Below are 19,155 nucleotides of genomic sequence, written 5' to 3' on the forward strand. Positions count from 1 at the left end.
CGGCTTTCCACCCCGGGCAGCAGAGCAGAACAGTTAAGCCATATAAGTGTAAGGCAGGGATTGCATTTTGGGTTACTTCACATTATCACATTCTCAGTCTGAATTTGGCATGATCATTGTTTTATTGCCTCTGTGCTCTGTTAGCTAGAAAGTGCACTCTGGAAGTAGACAGAAGCACTGCAGATCCAGCTCTTGCTATTGAATTCCTTCCAAAAATGAGGATAGATTCCACCATGAAGGTTTTTGACTACTGCAAAGATAGCGACAGTGAAGAAAAGAACTGTAAGAATAAAAAAGCAAAAGAGAAGAAGAATAAAAGCAAAAGCTTTAGCAGTTGACCTTAACTGCTAACAAGGCTGTAACTACGGCCTTGACCTGATCCATTTGTGAAGAAGAAGGGTGAATGATGGAACTACAATTCATAACTATCTACTTTGCCTTTTGGATCAAACAAAAACGTATCTAAGAGACTCCACTGATGTGGAACTTGCAACTCAGCAAATTCAGACTGGAAATTGTAGGGTTTTAACTGACAGTCATTAAAGCATTGCAAAAATTAGCCTAATAGTGTAATAGCTTTTCCTTTGTTTGCAGTCTTAAAAATAAAGGGAAATCTGTTCCCTAAATGTCTCAGAGACACTGAAAATATTGTCAGTAATTCAGAGGCAGAGATGTAAAATTTCCTTTTGAATCCAGTAGCTATAACTCATGCAGAAGCTTTTAGAAGAGATAATAATGTCAGGAACATGTTGTCAGTAAATGAGAGCTGAAAATCTCTATCTGCTCATGAAGTGAATAATGATGGGTGCTGCTCAGTAACTAGGCTGTGATGCTGCCTGCAGGATTTCGGTGACAGCATGAACAATGTGAGCGGTGCAGTTCGAATTGGAGTTCGAATTATTCATATGGAAAGGGAATGTTTAGTCCTTGCATCCCCATTTATCAGAGCCCAGTGACAGTATCCGATTTCATATCGTGATCTGCTATGCAGACTGGAAATTCTGAGAAAATAACATCCGTCAGCAAGATTATTCAAATAAGTGCTGTTGGGGACTTGTGCTCTCCCTTGTTCCTTCCTGGCTTAGTTGAGCATTTCAAGGGATCAGTTTTGAAACTTGTTCTAGCTGATCCTGGCTGTTATACCAAAATTAAGGCTAATATTTGTCTGGGGGAGGCGAGGGGGGGGGGGTGGGGGTGGGCGTTAATCCTCACTACTGGGACTAGATTGCATCCTTGGAAAAATAAATAGTTGCATCTGATTTGCTGAATGCAGCAGTTCATGACATTCTCCTGGTGGGAAGTGCTCCTCATCATGATACTCTACAAATTCAGAGTCGGTGGAGCTTTATGATACCAAACTTGACATTTCTGAGTTTGGGCTGACTGGCTGGCTCCCACCATTTGCATCAAGGAGCAAAGAGAAATGGTGACTTCAGATGCTACCAGCAGGCTACTCATCCAGTGCCACCAGTGGGGCTCTGTAGAATGGATAGAGAAAGCTATTGCTGCAGTTTCCCGGCCATCTTTTTGAGATTCAGCCAATTTCCTTGCAATCTGCCTGCAAGTCCCTGCGTGGACCAGGAGGGAATTAATGAGAAGTCTCAGCCTTTCTGGGTGGTGTTCAGCTCCAGGGACTACACAGGGCCTGACTGACTATGGCCAGTTTAAGGCTGGGTCAGAGGTGGGAAGACCATCTTGTTTGGCTCTTGGACACTGCTTGTGTCATTCTGTGTGGTGGTGCTGGCTGTGTGAAGGCTCTGCAGACTGCAGAAGACTGGGAAATCAAAACCCAGACTTTTCTTATTGTTTTAGGTTTGTTTGGAGTTTGTAATCTCTGGAACCTGTGAAGTTACACTGCTATCCTGGAACCACATGGAGAAAGGAAATACTGACCACTATACCAAAGCTGTTGGATGCCTTTGATAATCTAACCCACCATTTAAGGTACTGAGGATGTCAAACACATTTAGTGGTTCAGACTAACATCCTTAACATCCTTAATACATATCTCTTTTCTTTAACTCATCACATTTACTAAATATTTGGTTTTTTCCCCAATATTCCTCAAGCATGCTGACTTCTCAGCATGATGTAAAGTTGGCTTGCAATGACCCATTTAGAAATCTGGGCACCTCCACTGTTAATTTGCACAGTAAATTCAATTAAGAACAAATATTTTGATGCAGAAATAGGATATGAGGTTGGCACTGGCATCTGTCATCCAAGTCTTGATACAGCCCTCCTTTAACTTACACCCATTTAGCTCTGGAAAGAATGTAGGATCTTTTTTAGAAGGCAAATATCCCTCAGAGTCTGTGTTCTGCTACAGTGGACTGTCTGCCAGCTCAGGAGTAATATCCAGAGACTGTTGTCTGTTTCTTGTCCGTTGTCTAAGAAAAGGTTTCAAGGGAGAATTTCCCCAAAAGTTAAGTGATTAGGAGCAAAAAGCCCTGCAGCACTGGTCAATCTATGAAGGTGGCAAATTCACTGAAAAGTGCTCGGGAGAACTCTCTGCTCCTATTGCTGGAAGTAGGGGTTCAGGCTGTCTGACAGCCAGTGAAACTCCAAAGGGAAGATCAAAGGCTTGACTATTAGCTGTGCTAAATTCCTGTTAGATTTCTCCTGTAGATCAAAGGACCCTTTAAATAGGGAGGAGCTGATTCCCCTGGAAATAGCCTCTACTCAGTACTGGCCTTTTATGTAAGCCCCAGCTTAGTGGTGAGATTTGGGCCACTGGGATATGACACAAATATGCACCTTGAAGCTTTCTGCCATGGGAGGGCACAATAGACTTGAATTAAAAGGTACTTAAACCCTCCTCACTGAGGCATTGCGAGAGTATAATTGTACTTTCATGTCAGAGATCAAAAAATGTCACCAATATATGTGGAAGAAATTAATATTTTCTAACTGCCTGTTTGTTCTCCCGTGGTGGTGTGGTTTTTTTTTTTTTTTTTTTTTTTTTTTTTTTTTTTTTTTTTTTTTTTTTTTTTTAAAATATGTAAAAGCCTCCTCTCATGTGAATCCATTGCTGATGAATGGGAGAACTGCAAATGTAAAGGTCAGAAAGTAAACAGAATTAATCTAAGGCATCAAGATGGCTGCACAAAACATTTTTCCCAGTCTGCACACTGTACAGCCAGTATGTCACAAAAGACAGACACTTCTTTCCTGTCCTGCTCATATAAAATGAGTATCTATATTTCTTATATAGGAGGTGACATGGGATTTAGTTTTCTCAGGGAAAAAGCACAAAATTGGATGATCACTTGTCATGATGTTTTTTTTTTTTTGACTGCTGTCTGAGACTAAGCATTTTATGAGGCTTTAAATCTACAGACCCTTTTCCTTTCTTCACTTTAGCTTATTATCTCTAGAAGTATCTTCGCATACTCTTCTGGTTACTGCTGTGAGATCTGTTGTCCTGTTAGACAGAGAAACACACAGCTGCTCACCTGTGACAGAGAGTGGTCTCTTGTCCTATTTTAACTCACAAGGCCAAATTTGCTTCTGTCCCATCTGAGTCTTACATCCAGTTTTCATGAGTTTCCAAGGTGGCAGCAATGAAGGTAAACCTGATGTAGTGGCTGCAGGGTATTTCATTTTGGGATGATGCATGCCACATCAAGAATGCCTGTTTAATTCAGGCAGTTTAAAATACACAAATTAGGGATTAGCCTGACAATTAGATGCAATGAATATCTCCCAGATGATCTTTTCTCCCTGCAGCATGCTGATCTGTTCATTTCATGGATAGGTGTGTCTTTTTTTTCCACATTTGTTGAAGATCTGATGCCAGGCATTTAATTACAACGATCAAAGCAACAACTTCTGAGATCCTTCTTCAATGTATAAAGGAAAAAATTAGATTAATGGGTATGTGAAGTCATCAGGACCCAGTGGATCAAACCTTGCTCTGGAAGGGATGTATGGCATATTTCCATTCTCAGACCCTTTGATGCTTAAAGTGCTGCATTCTCAGCCCTCTCAGTTGTGTGTCACTGAGTGGTCCAGGCTGCTGGACCCCATAAGTTTCAAATCCAAAAGTGCCTGGCTAATGCCCACTCATTGCTTTGTGTCTTATCCCATGACATTTATTCCATGGGTCACACCTCCTACTCCGAGCATACTCTCAGAATATGAATTTGGATGTGTTTGCCCGCCATGAATGGTGGCTCAGGCTTCATCTCTACTCCTGTTCTTCTGATTTCTCATAATATTCCGTGACTGTGATTACCTGGTTTCTTGTGAAACCCCTTGAGGGCTGATATGCCTAGAAGGCAAAAACATAGGCTTTAATAAGGGAATTTTTAACTACATTTTCTTCATTGTTGCACAGTGCTTCAGAGTTAGAGACCTTTGCAAAATACCCAGAGTCCTTAAATGCAAATGCACTCATCTGACCTTGCCCCCTTCGCAGTCTGAAAGCAGCCCTGTGTACCCAGCCTAGCAGCTGGTTATCTGCCTGGTTGTCATCCAGCACGTAGATACTACCCTCCAGCCTCTCACAAATCAAGTCCTCCTCCACATCCTGTCTCTGTGGTCTTTCACATATGCCTGAGCTGAACAACTGCAGCTCATCCTTGCACCCAGCCCTTAGGTGGAGAACTGATGGGTGGTTTTGCGACTTTTGTTCCATGAGCAGATGTGACTGTGTAGAGCCTTTCTCCTTGATGCTAACTTCAGATGAAATTCATGGAGTGGCTTTTTTGTCTCCATTGCCTTCCAAGCACAAATTACAAATTAGAAGTCAGGTGCACAAATGCACAAATTCAGAAAGTGGAGGGGAGTTTTAAGTCACTGTAAACTCATCCTGCTCTGTCACACAGCATTCTCTGCACCAGGTCCCCACTACCTGGCAGGGCTGGTACCAAGGAATTGCATGTCTCTAATTAGCCAATTCAGTTGATATCACTACCACACAAGAAAAGTCCTGACTTGCTGGTGTGAAAGCCCTGCAATTTTGGCAAGCTGTTTCCATGCACTCTGTTGCTAGAGCACAGGAAAAAGGCAAAACCCCAGAATTAGTGTGATCCTGTTTTGTCTATCAAGGGCCCCTGTGATCACAGAGCATATTTCTCACCCTGCTCAACATTTTTGCAGGAAGAGCTGACATAAGTTGGCAAGGACAGCAAGCAGCCCCTCCTTCTCACTCCTTCTCCAACCAGTATAAGGAGAAAATTCAAAGACTCTTTGATAAAGTGAACCAAGGTACAACCACAACAAACCCCTGGTGCTGTTTTGCGTTCTTCCCCATGGTGTCAGCTGCAGACTGCTGTGCCAGGCAAAGCAAAGCCCATCCCTCGTGGTAGCTGAACATGTTGCTAAAGCAACCCTGTAAGGCTTCTTCCTTTCAGTGAGGAAACTATGCTTTACCTTGGTTATCCAGGTTGAAAAGGGAGGTGGTTGAGCACAAAACCCACCAGCCATGTGGGGTACAGCTTAATATTCACACTGTGGCACCAATGTTAAATCGGTGCCTGGTGTCTAAAACTCAGAGTGGATTTGGTAGAAGCCAAAAGCACATCTGTCCTTCTGGGAACAGGCTCACCACGTGGTGAGCTATCACACAAGGCACAGTTAGCAGCCTGCACAATGCATGTTTGAGTGCCTGTCATTTAATGGATGACTGCACAGAAATCTTTCCTGTGCTATTAACAGGAATGTTCCCTATGCCTCCAGTCCAAAACTGGCACCTGTCTTTTTTCAACATCTCTTTTATACAATGGAAAGATACCTCTTTCCATTATAATTTGCCTTACGTTGACACCTCTTTCTGCCACATTAAACATGAAACTTCCCAGGAAAGTGACAGTCCTTGCTCTAGATCTCTTGCAATTCTAGGATGGGCAGAGAGAGAGAGATTAGAGAAAAGAAATGGAGAAAGAACAGGGTTTTGAGGTTTTTTTTTGTTGGAGGCAATTAGGTTCAACAGGATGGAAGGTATTGTATGATAAGGAGGTGGAATTGCGTCCTTCAGGGCCATTCCAGTCTTGTGTCACAAATCACAAAATATTCTGAGTTGAAAGGGACCCACAAAGATCATCAAATCCAATTCTTAAGTGAATGGCCCATACACGGATTGAACCCACAACCTTGGTGTTATTTGCACCATGCCATAATCAACTGAGCTCATCTCAGGGTCATTTGTTTTTTTGGGCTCACTGTGATGAGCTAGCTAGGAATATAGTGTTCATGTTCACAAAGGATCTGAACAAAGATGTGACTCAGTCTCAGGCTCTGTCTCATCTCTGCTCTTGAGCTTCCTGTGTGTGGAGGCAGCTGGTGGAAGAACATGGCGCCAGAGCAGGACCCAATACACCTGAAGAACTGAACAGAGGGCTCATGTTTGAGCCAGACTTCCACCCCACTCTGCCGTGGCTTCACTCTGACTGGTGTGGTTATTTCTTTCTACTTCTGAGAGAATGAGAAAGGATGCAAGAAAGGTGCACATCTCACCCACAGTGCAGTCAGAGGCTGGGCATTACAGTAATGATTCTTCACCCCGGCTCTCTGCATCACACATACCAGAAGAAATCCTCATCTGGATTTAAGCATTATTTTTGGTTGAGATTCTCAATATTTCTTATCAAATTTTGTTATTTAATGTCAGAAATAACCTTCTGCTTCTCCTCTGAAACTTAGGTACTTGAGTGGTTTCACAGAACAGGGGGTCTCTCGGCTCTCTGGTTGAGGAAATTGCAGCAGTAACTGTTTTCAGGGTGAAAATAATCATATTTCTTGACCAGGAAGGGCTTTTCTTACATTGACTAAGATGCAGGGAAGTGGAGGGTGGAGGCAGATGGATAGATTGGCAAAATCACCTTTTGAAATAAACTGAATATTAAATTTTAGTTCTAAAGAAGGAAGGAAAAAGACATTTTACACTCATGACATAGCTGAATGGAAGATGCCCTCAGTCTGCAGCATCCACTAAAACTCTAGATGAAGCTTATGACCATGTCTTCAGAGCCTGTAGTCCTCTTTAAAGACAAAGGTAATGTAATTATGTGATAGACAACATCAGCTGTGGGTTGATTTTACTGTGGTACCAACTGAACAACTCCAGGTCATGGCTTGTGGCCATAACAGGAGAAATTCCCCTGTAGCCAAGGTGCTGCTGTGGTGAGGACAAGGGGAATCTGCCCATCCTGTATATTCATGGCTGCTTTTGTGAAGCACCTCACGGGTCTTGGTGGCTCCAGGGTGGGCAGTGAGAAGGGGAGTCAACATGTCTGGTGGTGGACAGGTGTGGTATTAACACAGGACCTTCTCTCTAAGGGCAAGAAAACGAGCCATCTCCTGGGCATGTACAAGTAATTTGTGTCTGTGGCACTCGTGCTCTTGAATATGGAGCTGTGCAGAGGCTCACCTCTGCTCAGAGGGCTGCAGCCACACAGGGCAGCCCCAGCTCACGAGGGATGTGTTTGTATCACAGCAGCATTCAGAGGACACATGTTCAGGCAGTGCCCCATGCAGTATGAGCTCCTGACCCTTCAAAGATCTGCCAGTGAAGTGTTTCCCTTTACTCCATCTCTACCCTAGCCCATTCCCTGAGCTTGTCGGGAGATTTTCACCACTTTGAGCCCCTGGGTTTGAGTGAAGTGGTGGCTGCAGGCACACACAAAACTTACTGGGTAGGTCAGGGACCAGCAAGAGACCCCCTCACCCCTATGACTAGCTGCCTCCTTGTTCACTTGCCCTAGGACTGTGCAAGGAGATGCTTGCCCATCTTCTTTGCCTTCCTGAGTGTGGCTCTGACATGTTTGTATCCAAGAGAATCCTAATAGCTTCAGGACAGTTGCAACCCACCACAGCCGGTGTACTTGGGTGAGTGTCCATGCATGATGCAGCTGCTTTGAAGGGTCTGGATCCCGGGGTCGGCCACAAATATCGTCTCTTGAAGGAGGAGGCCGGGGAAGCACCTTTAGGGCCAGCAGGTGTGAGTGAGGTCCCGGGATGGCAATAGAAGGGAATAATGTCCCCCATCCTGCATCTGCCCCTCGGGGTTTGTGGTCCTGGGCACCCCTGTGCTGGGGGGGGCGGGGGTCGGGAGCGGCTCCGCGTGCCCCCACCTGTCGCTCCAGCGGTGGCACATCTGGGCGGGGCGGTGCGGCCCCCCCGGCGGAACAGCGGGGTCTCCATGGCGACGGGTGCGGCGGGGGGGAGCGCGGTGCCGCCTCCCCGCCCCGCCTAGCCGAGCTGAGCCGAGGTGAACCGAGCCGAGCCGAGCCGAGGTGAACCGAGCCGAGCCGAGCCGAGCCGCCGCGGAGCCGAGCCGAGCCGAGCCGAGCCGAGCCGAGCCGAGCCGAGCCGAGCCGGGCCGAGCCGAGCCGAGCCGAGCCGCCGCGGAGCCGAGCCGAGCCGAGCCGAGCCGGGCGGGGCGGGGGGCTCGGCGGGCGGCACCGCGGCTCTCGGCGCGCTCGGAGCCGGCGCTGCCCTCCGCCCTCGCCGCTACAGCCGCCGGGCACAGAGACCTCGAGCGGTGCCGCCCGGCCCGGCCCGGCTCGGATGCCGCCATGGGGAGCCGCTTCTCCAGCATCCCCGCGCTGCCCCGCGGCGGCCAGGGCCGCCTGCACCGCGCCCGCCACCACCGCCTCAAAGGTACGGCTCGGTCGGCACCCCCGGCACCCTGAGGGACCCCTCAAGACGGGCAGGCGCGATATCCCGGGGCACCTGAAGCAGCCCGGAGCGGGATGGGTGCTCTAGGCAACCCGGGATGGGATGGGCGCTCGGGCGGGACACAAACCTGGGTACCGCAGGGGCCCCAGTAGCGATTAGATCGCCAGGTACGCACAGCGCCATGAGTGCCCCACGTCGGGCAGGCATCCCGGGGACCCGGGGACACCCGTGCTCCCCAGGGTAGGATGGCTCCACGCCTGGCACCCCGAGCCCTCCCGAGGTGTGAGCCCCCGTGCCCTGCTCGCAGCGCTGTCGCTTCTTCCCCGGCAGTGCCCCATGCGTGGCTGATGAGTGCTCGGGTCTTTCCAGGCAAAGGTACCCTAGGAAAGAGAAAGACAATTTGGGGGAGTAAGACCACCAAGAGTCCCCAAGTGCTTATTGGTGAATGAAGGCTTTGCTTTGGTGTATTATCTGAGTGCTCCATGAGAGTGTGTGCAGGGGGCTGTCAGTCCTGTTTGGAGGAGGGCAGGGTTTCTTTTCTAGCTGATGTGGCTATTCTGTTCCTCATAAAGATGCCATCCATCCCTTTTCTGAACTCCTGGGGACCTGTTGGCACCGAATGGGATGGGGGTGACTTCTGTAATGTGGACAGGAGAGCCTGCCAAAGGTCGCCTGTATCTCTGCTGTTTTTTACCCCCTTTTGCTGTAAATTGGGAGGGTGGTAACAGAAAATAGCCCATCGTTCATGAATGCAAATCGGGCAGCAGTACACACACACTGTATGTCTTCAGCATTAGCTGGGTACCTCTTTCTAAGGTCGTTTTCACAGCCAAAGGCACTGGCTGTCGGTGGTAGAGGATGTTGCACATCTCTGTGTAAGCAGGGAATGAGGGAAGGTGCTGCTCTAACAGCCATTTCAGATTATAACTTGTTGCAGCTTTCTCCATGTCTTGCAGAATTTGCAGCCACCAGTTTAGAAAATAGGAATGCTGCTGTTCTTCCTCATTTTTGCTGCGCTTTTGGATACTTCTTTGGCATCGTCTAGAGTAGTGGAAATGGTTAATGATGAGCTGGGCAACTGGTGGTTATACGAATGGATTTTCTGATACTTGCATTATTCTTCTGCTGAATCTCTCTGCCCCTTCATCTGTACTTGGGTGATTTGAAGCAGTTGTGTGAACTGAGGGTGGTTTATCGTGGCCATTTCAACGGCCATGCAAGGAGATGTTAGAAATGTTCATTGCTTTGTCATGGACAAAGTCAGTGAGAAACCCAGCCCAAGCAATGGTGGTGCTTCAAATTAGACTTGAAAGGAGGGGGATGCTGAATCCTAAACATTGAACCATCACCCTCTGTCAGTGTGAACATAAAGGCACACACAATGCTGTAGTTGCTGGTATGCAATTGTAAACTGACGGGGGGATTTGTCTCTTTAAGAATCATGCTGTCAGCTTTCTGGAGCAACCTTAAGCAGATAAGAATTTATAAACTGAAGCCAGAAGGGACAGACACTGCCACTTAATCCATTAACAGTGGCTTACATGAGACTTGGAGGATGCTCCGTATGAATCACCTGATTTTGTGGGGTGGGGGGGAGCAGTGAGTTGTGTGTTAATGGCACTTCGTTTGTATATTTCTTCCTTTAATTTACATTTTAATTAATTTTTCTACCTGTGCTAAGGCAGCAAGCAGAAATATTCTCAAGGTTGTAATGCAACAAGAGCATTGAAATAATTTTTATTTGGAATAAAGAGTGAACAATGCATTGCCTTTGTTGTGAAAACTAAGCAACTGCCAGGGACAATATGTGCCTTTTCTGTCTTTTTTGAAACCAGATTGCCTCAGGTCCTACATTTAAATGCAGAATAAACAAGTTTGATTGCATTTGACAGGTTTCTGTAAAATGGACTCGAGGCATAGCAGTGAAAGTATGAATGTCACACAGTTTTGTTACGTATCTGCCATTTAACATTTTGTAAAGTGTATTTTAGTTGAAGGTCCCCAGTTGTTCTTCCTTCAGTGTCTGGCTTAGTGTTAGGGATATTGAACTTTTATAAGTTGGCCACCATCTAATACTTTCTTACTCCGTGACGACCTCTTTCTAACGTGGTGCTGGGGTAATTAGGGCTCATTCTTGCTTAAGAAGAGCCTATGATTGCATTGTTTCCTAAGGTGTTCTGTGGACTTTGAATTCAGTTCCTGTACCTTAGAAGTTCATCTCACCTAAGTAAGATCTCTGCACACGGTAGAGCTGTCGCCGACTTGTGCTGAAAATTTTTTTGTCTTTCTCTTAGTCCTGCTAAAAATGGTCATTTTCAGTTACATAAATCTTCTGAAGACCATGTGATACTTCTGGTGGTGGTGAAGACATAACACACAAATCTCACGAAGACTGACATGGCTGGCAGAATATTTGCTTTGCTTTAGATGGTCGTGCAAAAGGAGGAAAACACAGAACTTGATTCTCAGGCTTAAGCTGCAGTTTTAAAACCAGGTAACTGAAACAGGCAGGTCTTTATGAAGGTACCTGCAAGAGCAAAACTGGAGCCCGAGGCTGATGATTTTAGAGTTGCCTTTGAGTAAGGTAATACTTTAAAATCTATTATGTCCAGCCGTTTATAAAAGCACTTCACATAACTGTTCACTAGGAACCACTAGGCTTGAGCAGTTTGGAATTACCTATTCCAAAGCAGTATGCCATATCTGGATTATGAATCCAGATTTTGGTGCCATAGTTGTGCCTACAGGCTTTGGCTGTTTTGAAGACAGTGAAAACTGAACTCCTCCAGTACTGCAGGTGATCTGATGCCATGGTCCTGATATGGCTGTTAACCTTTAAGTCCTGTGCAGTGATTGGAAGGAGGTTTTTGCTTGGTGATATCATGATGGGGAGGTTGAGGTGAGATTATTTTCAGAATTCCTGAGAGTATTTCCTTCCCATAACCCAGATGTAGTTTGTCAAGGGTGACAGAAGGTGATCCTTTGTGCACTTTCCAAATGCTGTGCAAAAGATTATGATTATCTGGTAACAATCTCCTTAAGGATGCAGCCAGATAAACTCCAGGAAATTTTTGCTGTCCACCCTCTCTGAAATACGGTTTGTGATAACTATCAAACAAGGTGTGTATGGCTGTTTGGAGGGGAGCCAAGAGGGAAAACTCCAGCTGTATCTAATCTTCTGAATTCTGAGATGAAAAAGATCAGCCTTCTCATCAGTGGCTCAGTGTACTGTTTATTTACTTGTGTCAGGGCAGTCTGCACTGAACCAAGGAGACTTCTATTATTTCTCAAGAGATGCATCCTCAGTTCAACCCATCTCCCTCCCCCAAGCTTCTTCCAAGATAGTCTATTCAATCTTTTCTATTAACTATTTTTTCTAATCCTGGTGTAGCTCATTAACTTCCCCTCCTTGCCTAGAAATACACCTAACCAGTCTCTGGCTTTTGCATTCCTTCCTTTGGGACTGCTCAGCCTTGCTGGAAGTGTTTAACTCTTCCTCCTCTGAGGTGTGGCCTGTGTGCCTTGTTTGGGCTGTGGTGTAGTTCCCAGATGTTCTGGTCTAGGATGCTAGAAATGAAGTTTTTCTAGTTCTTGGGTCAGAAGTGAGACACAGGACGTGTATGCCATCTCCTGTGCTCCACGGACATGTCGCTTTTTATCCTCACTGGTCTCATGTCCTCAGCTTCAAGAAGGCTTAGCCATTGCTGCAGACAGCAGATCAATATTACATTGTAAAAGCTAAGTAGTATTACTGTCTTCTCTCTTAAATCCTCTCCTCCAGCCTCCTTCTCAGGTTGGTACTCTTTCCTGAGCATCTCTTGCCTTGAAATGTAGAATTCCATGGTGAGTGGCAGCAAGCAGGATTTCTTCCTGTTGATAAATCTCGTAGTCAATGCACCTATGATATTGCATGTGCAGTATTATAGAAACAGCCCCAGCTGCCAAGGATTCTCTTTTCAGCAGTGCAGATGACTCATGGGTTCTTCTTTTTTATTTGTATTACAGTGGCATCCGGAGACTCTCATCAAGATCTTACTCATATTGTGCTGGGTGCTCCTATGGTTGCCTGTACTTATTGCTCATTCATCCAGATAGCTTTTACTCATGGGTCTGGGTGATGTCTGTAGGATGATTTGGGGTTTATACTTTTAGAGTATCACATGAAGCAGTCTGGCACCTCAACAGAACAGTTCTTAGTCCTTCCTTTTGCTGGGACACACCGCAGTCAGAGTCAGCAGTGGTTTGCTGGTTACCACCTCTCTGCCTGCAGCCCCCAGACTGGCAGCCTGTTGTGCAGCACTTGACCAAGAAGGCAGAGGCTTTCCTGCTTTCCCTCACCCACGGAGGGTACCAGGCAGGATTACACAGTCTTTGCCTGCATTTCTGCAGTTGCTGTTCCAACCATCACATCCCAGTGACACATAAACATGTCAGATTTTCCCCCCATTTCGCTGGTGCTTTATGAGCTTCTGAAATACACATAGAAGATAGTAATCTGGCTGGTGTAGGCATTTCAATAATTGTATGTTGTTGAAAGACTATTTGGCTGCCAGCTCCATTTTGTGCACTCACTTGATAAAACTAGGGGGGAGTAAAAGGTTATCAGCAACTGATGGTCATAGGGCTTAGAAGTTGGGGTGCATCACAAGCATTTTTAGGCATCACAAGCAGTGCACTGCAGGGATACCAATAGCGGTACTGTGAGATAACCTCAGCTCCCATTGCTGTCATAATTGGTTCTTCTTTGAAGTATTATATTATTTTTTCCAGCCTTTCAGGGTCAGAAGTTTCATCATCATTCAAGGCTTTGAAGGATGCGTCCTTTCTGCCCTTCTGCTTTTACTCTGTCCTGGGTATGCTTGTCTCCCTCTGACCTGTCAGTGTATCTGGGTTGTGGTTATAAAGTTTTTCCTACCTGAGGTTGTCAGGTTTTTGTGACCTTCTCCCAAGCACTAGATTTTTTCCCCAAGCTACTGAACTTTGATTTATTGCATATAAACTGCCTAAAATTGCTCAGTGCTCCAAACACTGCAATTTATTGATCTTGCTTTTCCTTTTCCTTTGTCTGTTTCATAAGTACCTGTTGGTGAAGCAGGTACTGCTGCAGCTTTTCACAAATTTCCAGGAATTCACGTGGTTTCTTGCTCATGGGTGATTCTCTGTATTTCTCAAGTGCAAGCAAGTCTACTTTTGAAAACCAGTAGGAACCAAACATCAGTTGGATGACTGAGCTAAAAATATTAGTGCCAGGTTCAGTAAATAAATAAAGCAATACTAAAAATTGTGAGGGAAGCCAAACAGAGGAAAATAGAGGCCAATAATAGATTGTTGTGTAAATGTGCATATTACTGTAGTTCTGGTTCTTCTCCTTCCAAAATCTCAGGAAAGATACAGAAGAACTGGAAAAGATTCAGAGGTGGGCAATGAGGATGGTCATAAGTTTGGATTAATTTCATATAAGGAATGATTGAAAAAACTAGGACTCTTGTCTCTGGGAAAAGGGACAACTAGAATGGAAATGACTGGCAAGTAAAGAAGGGCCAGAGCTCCACTGGTCACTGTCTCTTCCAGTACAAGAATTAGGAGGACATCAAATGAACCAAAGGGAACTGTAGCCATCTGCAGTAGGTACTTGTTCAGTAGAGCTCATTATTGGTGGATGTTATGGGCGCTAAAATGGGTCCACTTTCAAGGGAGATTGGAGGAAGTCATGAAAGAGGAATCCTTTGCCGTTTGCGACAAGGACCACACATCTGCCCCTTCTCATTTTGACTTCCCAAGGGCATCTTCCTAAGGCTACCTGTGTTTAGCTGAGAATAGTGCTAAAATGAGAACTTAAAACTTCCGTGGAAAGTGCAGCTGGGTTGTTCTGACATTACAGTGGTAGATGGATGGATAGAGCCTACTCTGGTGTTGGCTGGTTTCTAGCTGGATCCATCCTCTTTATCATAAGCATCCCTGCCTCGTTGTTTACAGGATAGTTCATTGCCATGTCAGTGTCAAAGTCATACACAGAACATCCAGGCTTTTTTTGGGAGGCGGAAGAGATTGTAACTGGGTCCCTGTACAAGCTTTCTTGGATGTAACTGTGTCTCCTGCACACTGTGATTTTGACAAATACAGTTGCTTTTCCATTTGTGGGCTCTTTTTGAGTAAGAGAAAGCAGCTTCTCTCTGCTTACAATGAACTCCTAATGACAGAAGCCTAAGTAGCCTCTGCTTCATTTTGTTTCCTAGACTGTTGAAATAGCAGGTTTTGTGGATATTCCCATATCTGGGAAGATTTCTAATGCAGTGGATTGGAAGATTTCTGATTTGGCAGCTGTTCTTACCTACTGCTGCTAGGATAATAGCAGGAACCAGCTACTTCTGCATCGCTGAAATTGTTGCCCATGGCAAATACGTAAGTACACGTTGTTTTACTTACAGTGTGTACCTTCATGGTGGCTACTTATTTCAAGCTGGGGATCCACATGTGCTCTGACTTGGACTGCCTTGAAATTTTAGGACATCTGAATAATCCAATTCTGAGTCGTGTCAAGGAGTGGGATACACAATTCTTGTGTTTCAGGATCGTTTTCATCGGGAAATGGTTGATCTAAGATTAACCTCAATCACAGCAGCGTGCGGATGCTCAGTGCTGTGCTGTGAACTGCCAAATCCCAAAGCAGTTTCTCACTTTAATCGCAGCACCATGCAGGTGCTCGCTTTTGTGCCACAAATACCAAAGTACTTTTGTGTATGAGAGCTGAATTTTGACTGAGAGTTAGGGTCTAACAGTGGTTAAAACTTTTGTTGTGAGTGTGATGTGTCCACGAGCCTAGGCTGCCTTTGGCCTGGCTAACCAGGAGCATTGCTAAGCTCAGTAGCTGGCAAGGAGAGCAGATAACTCAGATACTTACCCGTGCTAAGGTATGGGTTGCTGCAAAACGGTGGTTAAAACCAAGTTGGGAATAGGTTTTCATCTCTCTTTGTTCATGGGGAGCTCAAGATGGTAAAAGTGTGTTGCTGTAAGATGCTACTTCATGTTTGCACTGTTGGTTATTTGGCCTTTTAAGTGCAACATTAAAAGAGGATTTTGTTTTCAAATTATTGGGCAGAGGATGCCATGGTGGTATTATGTTTATACAATCCTCTGTTAGTCCACCTCAGTTCAACTTTTTGCTGAAGCATAGGGAAGGAATCTCAGCTCTCAGGAAACTGTCAGGTTAAACTGTAGGGCTGTTTTATGCAAAATTTTGAAATGTAAATATTAATAGTTCTTTGCCAACCTCAGAGATAAAATTCCATGGCAGGTTTTTTAGTTTCAAAAAACCCACTTGGTGTAAACATTTTTTTTTTTTAAATAATAACATTTTAGTAAAAAATTATTCTAATGTACAGACATTACTTGAGGAGTCTCCCTCATCTGTTGTTCCTTTGTATTCAGTATTTGAGTTTCACACTGATAATACTGACACTTTCCTGATGTTCCTGCATGGGTGTAGGCACAGATTCCCTATTGACTTAATCACATATTTTTATGATATGACTAAAACACATCCTATGTCTAGCACCAGTGCTTGGGAAGATCAATTCATCGAAGCAGTGTCTGGGGTGCTGTGTAACTGACTGCTGCCACTGTCACTAACTAGCAGTGAGTTAGCAAAGAGGGAGCCTGGCTTCTGAAGAGACAAAGGACAGATAAGGCAAGCAGATCTAGATACAGAGCTTATTTACCATCCAGATTCCATGTTTTCATCAGAAGGTTAGTTCAAATCCCCTCCTTAGGTGGTATCTCTTTAGCATAGCATTAATTGTATTGGTATTACTCATGATTTGGGTAAATGGTGCTATTGTGTTTCTAAATATCTACCTATCTTGCAAGATCATTTTTGTCTGTGATGAATGCCTGTTTTTTATACTTAACAAGGGTTTACTAGGCAGGAATGGAAGAGATGGTTTCCCATAGAAATATTGTCACTGCAGAAGACAGGACACAAATAACTGTAAATGCTGTAAACAGAATCTGTTTCTTACGTGAGTGAATGAGTGAGTCACTTCAATAGATGTGACAGAAAATGGAAAAGACAAAATGTTCCACACAAATTGATTATGTTCATCAAATACAGAAAGAGGAGAAGTAGTTGAAATTTACTTTCTTTATTAAAAATTGCAGTAAAATACATAATGAAGGACCTAGGTTACCTCTGATGTTAATTCTGAATTTCTACGTTCCTACTCCCGTTTCTGTATATCATTCAGTGTTCCTGTTTTAATGGTATGACCCCTCAACAATCACATCCTTAACAAGCACGACAAAAAATAAAGGTGCACAACGTTATCCCTAATTAAAACCATGAACACTTTTTTTTTTTTTTTTTTTTTTGACAAAGTTTAGAGTTGAGATGCTAAGAGATAAGTACTGACAGCTGAGAGCTTTGCTCCTCTGCTTGAAATCTGCCTTACATTAGTTGTGGAAGAAAGTTCTTAGCGTCTGCTGGGTGGAGATCATCTGGTGTTCTGTGCATTTCCTCTGGACAGTTGTTCTCAGGCCCTACAGGTTGTGTACTAGAGGGCTTAGCAGAGAGGTTAAACAGTAGCTTCAGGTTTCAGGTTTCAAGCAGAAAATGCAGGTGGGACCTGTGGCAGTGAATGCAGAGAGCTCTGGTTGCTCTTGCCCACACAAAAAGTGTTTGGTGGCTGAGCAGACACTGTCAGTCTCCTGTTGTCAGTCCAACATGAAGCCCAGGAGGAGAAATTACAGAGTGATGGGTGGGAGCAGTGACTGAGGGTGAACTCCCAATTTGGAAATGTTAATGCTCCATGCATTATTAATAACCCCACTGCAAAAGAAAAAAAATACTTTGCTTCAAACTAAGTTGTGACACAGGAAAATAGCAGGCAAAATTAAAATTTTATACTTGCGTGGTCTTACAATAAAGGTTTTGTGATACACATCCAGCAATGCTGCTATAAATAGTCTCGTTATCTAATCTCCCAGCTCAGTGTATGACAGAAGATTACAAGCAAGAAAACAGTTCAGTGTAGCTTTTAGCTCTTTTCCCACTGCTTCCCTTGCTCCTGCTGGAGCATTATTACTGTGTCCCTTGTAATTCACATGGAGACAACATTATTCAGAAGTACAGAATGTCACTAGGAGGAGGAGAGTTCAGAGAAAACCCAGAAGATTTATGACATAGTTTAGATAAGGCCATGGAGGAACTGACATGAGAGAAATAATGACAATTTGCAGTCCAGCAGCATTTCTGTGGGGGTGCTGAGAACTTCTTCATGCCAACTCCATTGGGTCAGATACAGCACAGGGCATGCTTTAATAGGGTGTTCTACATGCTTGATTGAAGAGGGAACTCTTTTGCTAATAAATAATCCAGACACACCGAGCTCTGCCCACATGGGTCTAGGACCTGATCCAAAGCCAACAGAAAGTCCTTAGAAAATTTCACAGAGGCACAGCTACCACAGAGAAAACCTCTTTTTCCTTTTGATCTTATTTCCCATGGGAGGAGGAGCTGATTGGTAGACAGGGAGATTCCTTTCCTCCTCTCTCTGTGCCTTGCTGGTGATGCAAACCCTCATTTCTGACCCTTCCTTGGAGATTCCCCTGGCCTGTTACACATGGGGCACCTGAAGCCACTGATGGGTGCTGATTCCTGGGAAAACTCTCCTGGAGCAGAGGCAGCTAAAAAGGACCTTCTGCAGCCTGTGTGTGTGGACACAAACAACCCTTTCCCACAGAGGACTCCACATCTCTTTCTGAGCTGTCATGGAGTTTTCTTGTGTGAGCATAGGAGGAAGCCTGAGGGAGTATGGCTTTTGTAGATCTGGGAACGTGTGTTCTACAGCCGTGGCCAACTGCAGAAGTCTTCTTCTGTGCCTTCATCACACTTTCTTATGGAGGAGATAAAGCAATGATAAAACTTGAAGAACTGAACCTCACCACAGCTGTTGCAGGACGGAGGAAAGAGCTTGTGCCATCCCCTCATCCTGAAGCAGGCTGTCCTGGAGCCTGATACTGCTAGGAAATTCTTTACCAGTCCAGATTCTGGTATTCCATCTTAAATTGCCAGGCATAAGCAATTACAAGGGCTGGCAGGTGAAATGCTCTCTGGACAGGGGCTTTCTCGTGCTGTAGTCTATTCAGCAGGAAGGAGTTACCTTCTCGTGAGTGGATTCTGTAGGCAGATCAAATTTGCTGTTGGGACAGAGATTTTATATATAGTAAAATGCTCCCAGGTGTGCTTTTTAATAGTGCTTCTGGGCTAAAGCAAGGATTTATTAATAAGAGGCACCCAAACCATGTTATGCGTTGCAGCAGAGCTGGAACAGGGTGCTTTTGCTCTGATTCAGGGAGCTGATTGAATTCAGTGACAGATGCCAAGTATTTATGTCCTTGCCTGAGTTTCTCTTTTAAATTTGAAAGTGTTAAAAGCAAGAGTTATTTTTGGAATAAACATATTAAATAGTGATGGAGAGCTCCATCTGGGTGTTGGTGGGATGGTATTTTATTGTTACATGTTGTTGACCAAAATGT

The 19,155-nt window shown here is 44.8% G+C and overlaps 1 protein-coding gene across 1 annotated transcript in view; it reads left to right on the plus strand.

The window, feature by feature from the left end:
- Window positions 1-8,508: 8,508 nt before the first annotated feature.
- The window catches only part of NEURL1 (neuralized E3 ubiquitin protein ligase 1), a 144,797-nt gene continuing 134,150 nt past the window's right edge, over window positions 8,509-19,155 (plus strand). The window contains exon 1 of the mRNA XM_040072075.2: window positions 8,509-8,604. Coding sequence (XP_039928009.1) covers window positions 8,520-8,604 — 85 coding nt within the window. The 5' untranslated portion in view covers window positions 8,509-8,519. The remainder of the gene's footprint in view (window positions 8,605-19,155) is intronic.

Source organism: Hirundo rustica, chromosome 8 (genome assembly GCF_015227805.2).
Source record: "Hirundo rustica isolate bHirRus1 chromosome 8, bHirRus1.pri.v3, whole genome shotgun sequence".
Lineage (NCBI taxonomy): Eukaryota > Metazoa > Chordata > Aves > Passeriformes > Hirundinidae > Hirundo > Hirundo rustica.